This window comes from Nansenia antarctica, assembly GCF_963989245.1.
Source record: "Nansenia antarctica genome assembly, chromosome: 11".
Classification (NCBI taxonomy): Eukaryota; Metazoa; Chordata; class Actinopteri; order Argentiniformes; family Microstomatidae; genus Nansenia; species Nansenia antarctica.
In genome coordinates this window covers 31,234,063-31,238,874 of record NC_137681.1, presented here as the reverse complement: position 1 = coordinate 31,238,874, position 4,812 = coordinate 31,234,063, and the positions used below count along the sequence as shown (strand labels likewise).

Here is a 4,812-nt window from a genome sequence, read left to right as displayed (position 1 = left end):
GACAGACATGTAGACAGTAGCCCATTGTGTGTAAGTAGCAGCTTCCCATTGTAAAGACAATGGTCATTTGACCCCCGAGGCGGCTCTTATAGTAGGTAACATAGGCACAGCTGTTCTAGTGTTAAGAGTTAAGAGTAGAGGTAGCTATGGATGGAGGGAGTTAATAGTTAAGAGTTAAGAGTCGGGGGAAATGTAACACAGCTGTTCTTCAAGGTCTGAATATTGAATGAGTGATGTTTATTGTCCTTCAAGGAGGGATTGTTTCCACAGCTCACCACAGTGGCATACATTAACAAGAGGAGCCCCCCCCACCTCCCCCCACCGCCAGGGGCACTAGTAACAGTAAATCGGTTCTCTGAGCTGACAGACATGTGGACAGAGTAGTAGTAGTGGAACCCCTGATATCTGAAACCATTTACAAGGCCCTATAAGGACATAAATATTTGAGCACTGAGTATGCAGCACGGAAACCGCAAAACCTGCTATCAGAAGCCGAGGTATCTATGGATGGAGGGAGTTAAGAGGGGTTAAGAGTTAAACCGCATAACCTGCAATCAGGAGCCTCCTATACTACAAAAAAATGGCTTTTTAAAATCGAACCTTCCACTCACAGTCAACAGTCAACGCTCTCAACTGACACATGGTAAATGGACTGACCTATATAGAGCCTTATTGCAAAGTGCTGTACAATGGCCTCTCATTCACCCATTCACACACACATTCACACACCAATGGCGGCAAGCTACCATGCAAGGCGCCAGCCAGCTCATTGGGAGCAATTTTGGTGTGAAATTTGGTGTCTTCAGTGTCTTGCGCAAGGACACCTCGACATGTGGCCAGCCGGGGATCGAACCGCAAATCTGCCAACCTTGCGATCATTAGACGCCTACCTCCTGAGCCACAACCTCTACCTCCACCAGCCTCTACCTCCTGAGCCACAACCTCTACCTCCACCAGCCTCTACCTCCACCAGCCTCTACCTCCACAAGCCTCTACCTCCTGAGCCATAGCCTCTACCTCCACCAGCCTCTACCTTGACCAGCCTCTACCTCCTGCGCCACAGCCTCTACCTCCAACAGCCTCTACCTCCAACAGCCTCTACCTCCACCAGCCTCTCCCTCTGCCAGCCTCTACCTCCACCAGCCTCTACCTCCTGCACCACAGCCACCACCCCATGTTGGTGTCAACACTCTCAACAGACACTCTCATCTGACACGGCTCGGTCGGTCAGTTTGTCGGCCTACCTTACCTCACTGACTGCTGTTGTTGTTTGCGCGCTGGGACGGGGTGTGCGTGAGTGCGAAGCTCTCGGTGCACTGCTGGCTGCTGGAGGACAGAGACCTGCGCGGCGAACGCTGGAAGAGGTTCCTCCTGTTGAAGTAGCTGCTGGCGCTGCAGGTGCGCTGCCTCTTCCTCAGGTACTCCTTATAGTTCTTGGTGAGCAGCGTGTAGAGGAAAGGGTTGATGCAACTGTTGGAGTAGGTGAGGCAGGTGGTCAGGTAGTTGATGTTGCGCTTGGCCTTGGTGGACAGGGCCAGGGAGGGCCGGAACTGACCCAGGAGCTGCCAGATCCAGAAGGGCAGGAAACAGGCCCAGAACAGGAGGACGATGGTGAAGATCAGGTACAACACCTGTGGTCAGAACCAGACAGGTGAGGCGGTCATTACAGATAGATAGATAGATAGATAGATAGATTGATTGATTGATTGATTTGAGAGAGAGAGAGAGAGAGAGAGAGAGAGAGAGAGAGAGAGAGAGAGAGAGAGAGAGAGAGAGAGAGAGAGAGAGAGAGAGACAGGAGGTGTGATAAAAATACACTTTGGCGGACAGGCGGCGGACAGGCAGACAGGCGGACAGACGGACAGACCGACCGACCGACAGACACACAGACAGACATACAGACACACAGACAGACAATCAGACAGTCAGACAGCCAGACAGTCAGACCGACACTCAGACAGTCAGTTAGACAGACCAACCTACCGACCGACCGACCGACCGACCGACCGACCGACAGATTAATTATTTTTCTACCGACCTTCTGGTTGGGCAGTTTCTTGGTCTGTTTGAAGGTCTCAGTCTGGGAGATCCAGTAGGTGCGCGCCAGCTGGATGTACAGGTAACCTATGATCATCCCGGGGGCCACGATGCTGGTGCAGAACAGGAAGGAGATGTACACCTTGTAGGCCAGCTGGGAGAGTGTGGGCTGACACATGGCCTTGCTCCCCGCCTCCCTCATCAGCTTGATGCTGAGGATCATGGGTAAGGTGAGGATGAGGGAGGCCACCCACACCAGCAACGCGATGGCCTTGCGGTAACTCTTCGACCGCTTGACGGTGTCCAGCGGCTTCAGCACGGCGAAGTACCTCTCGGTGCTCATGATGGTCAGCGTGAAGATGCTGGCGTGCATGGTCAGGAAGTCCATGCTGATCAGGATGCGACACCCGGCATCCCCGAAGTACCACCCTTTCAGGAAGTGGGTGCAGACCACGAAGGGGATGGTCAGCAGGTACAGCAGGTCGGCCAGCGCCAGGTTGATGATGTAGATGTACATGGAGGCCGCGGAGCGCATGGAGTGGCACATGACCACCAGGGTGTAGATGTTCCCGGACACGCCCACCAGGCACATGAGGGACAGGATGGTGCCGATGGTGAAGGTGGCGGCCGTGTCCTCTGGGGAGGGGGAGGAGTCAAAGAAGGGGGGGGCGTCGGTGGCGTTGGGGATGCGCTCCACTGGAACCACCATGGGCTCCATGGAGACTGACGTCATCGCTGAGAGGGTTGGAGGGATGGGAGGGAGGGATGGATGGGAGGGAGGGAGGGAGGGAGGGAGGGAGGGAAGGATGGGAGGGAGGGAGGGAGGGAGGGATGGATGGGAGGGAGGGAGGGATGGGAGGGAGGGAGGGAGGGAGGGAGGGAGGGATGGATGGGAGGGAGGGAGGGAGGGAGGGAAGGATGGGAGGGAGGGAGGGAGGGAGGGATGGGTGGGAGGGAAGAAGGGAAGGATGGGAGGGAGGGAAGGAGGTAGGGAGGGAGGGAAGGACGGGAGGGAAGGAGGGAGAGAGGGAATGAGGGATGGGAGGAGGGAGGGAGGGATGGGAGGAGGGAGGGAGGGAGGGAAGGATGGGAGAGAGGGATGGGAGGAGGGAGGGAGGGAGTGAGGGAGGGATGGATGGGAGGGAGGGAAGAAGGGAAGGATGGGAGGGAGGGAGGGAGGGAGGGAAGGATGGGAGGGAGAGAGGGAGGGATGGATCGGAGGGAGGGAAGAAGGGAAGGATGGGAGGGAGGGAGGGAGGGAGGGAAGGATGGGAGGGAGAGAGGGAGGGAAGGATGGGAGGGAGGGATGAAGGGAGGGAAGGATGGGAGGGAGAGAGGGAGGGAAGGATGGGAGGGAGGGATGGAGGGAGGGAAGGATGGGAGGGAGAGAGGGAGGGAAAAACAAGGTCTTTTAAACCGGTAATCTGGAATTGAATCAACAAGGCAAGTCATTTTTTTTCAGTAAACACCAGAGGGAGGGGCTGGAGGAGCGTGTTCACTCTCACAGGGAGAAACTCAGAGACAGAGTGACAGGTGCAGGGACTGATTTGACTGATGGTCTTAACCTGTTCTGAAGGGCAACAAGGGGCAAGAAGACAGTGAATAAACTCTTCAGTTCATGTAGCATTCATATGAGAATGATATGTGATCTGTCATCTGTGTAACCATGGTAATGGCATACTGTAACAATGGTACCATAACCATGGTACTGTAACTATGGTACCGTCACCATGGTACTGTAACCATGGTACCCGTTCAATGTATGGATTAGCCCATTATGTGACACGTTTTAGTGTTTTGGTCCGCATGTCGTCAACCAATCAAAATGTTCGGACACGGAAATTAATTTAGACGTTGTTGAAAATCACAACACAAACTTGGGTGAGTAATCCCCACTACTACCTAGTTAACTAGAACACTACTTTACATTGTTAGCAGGCTCACAAAACTAGCTGTATTAGTTGACTAGCGATGTGTCATTGATTTTCAACAACACTTTAGAAAGAAAAGTCTGAACATTAAATCGGATGCTTACATGCGGACCAAAACACTAGAACGTATCACATAGATGATATCACACTATTATTGTTTTCCCCTCTGGCTAGTGATGAAGCTAACTCTAACCCTAACACTGAACTCTAACACTGAACTCTCACACTAACACTGAACCCTAACACTGAACTCTAACACTAACACTGAACTCTAACACTGAACTCTAACACTAACACTGAACACTAACACTGAACCCTAACACTGAACCCTAACACTGAACTCTAACACTGACACTGAACCCTAACACTAACACTGAACCCTAACACTGAACTCTAACACTAACACTGAACTCTAACACTGAACTCTAACACTAACACTGAACTCTAACACTGAACCCTAACACTGAACTCTAACACTGAACTCTAACACTAACTCTAACCCTAACACTGAACTCTAACACTGAACTCTAACTCTAACATTGAACCCTAACACTAACACTGAACACTAACACTGAACCCTAACCCTAACACTGAACTCTAACCCTAACACTGAACTCTAACTCTAACACTGAACCCTAACCCTAACACTGAACTCTAACACTAACACTGAACTCTAACACTGAACTCTAACACTGAACTCTAACACTAACACTGAACTCTAACTCTAACACTGAACCCTAACACTGAACCCTAACACTAACACTGAACCCTAACACTAACACTGAACCCTAACACTGAACTCTAACACTAACACTGAACCCTAACACTAACACTGAACCCTAAC

General features: G+C 51.9%; 1 protein-coding gene across 1 annotated transcript; it reads right to left on the bottom strand.

The window, feature by feature from the left end:
• Nucleotides 1–1,265: 1,265 nt before the first annotated feature.
• uts2r (urotensin 2 receptor) lies at nt 1,266–2,770 on the bottom strand (the record flags this gene model as incomplete). Its single annotated transcript, XM_080541614.1, has 2 exons — nt 1,266–1,631; nt 2,039–2,770. Coding segments are annotated over 2 exons (1,098 nt in total), but the record flags the coding sequence as incomplete, so codon positions are not given.
• Nucleotides 2,771–4,812: the final 2,042 nt, after the last annotated feature.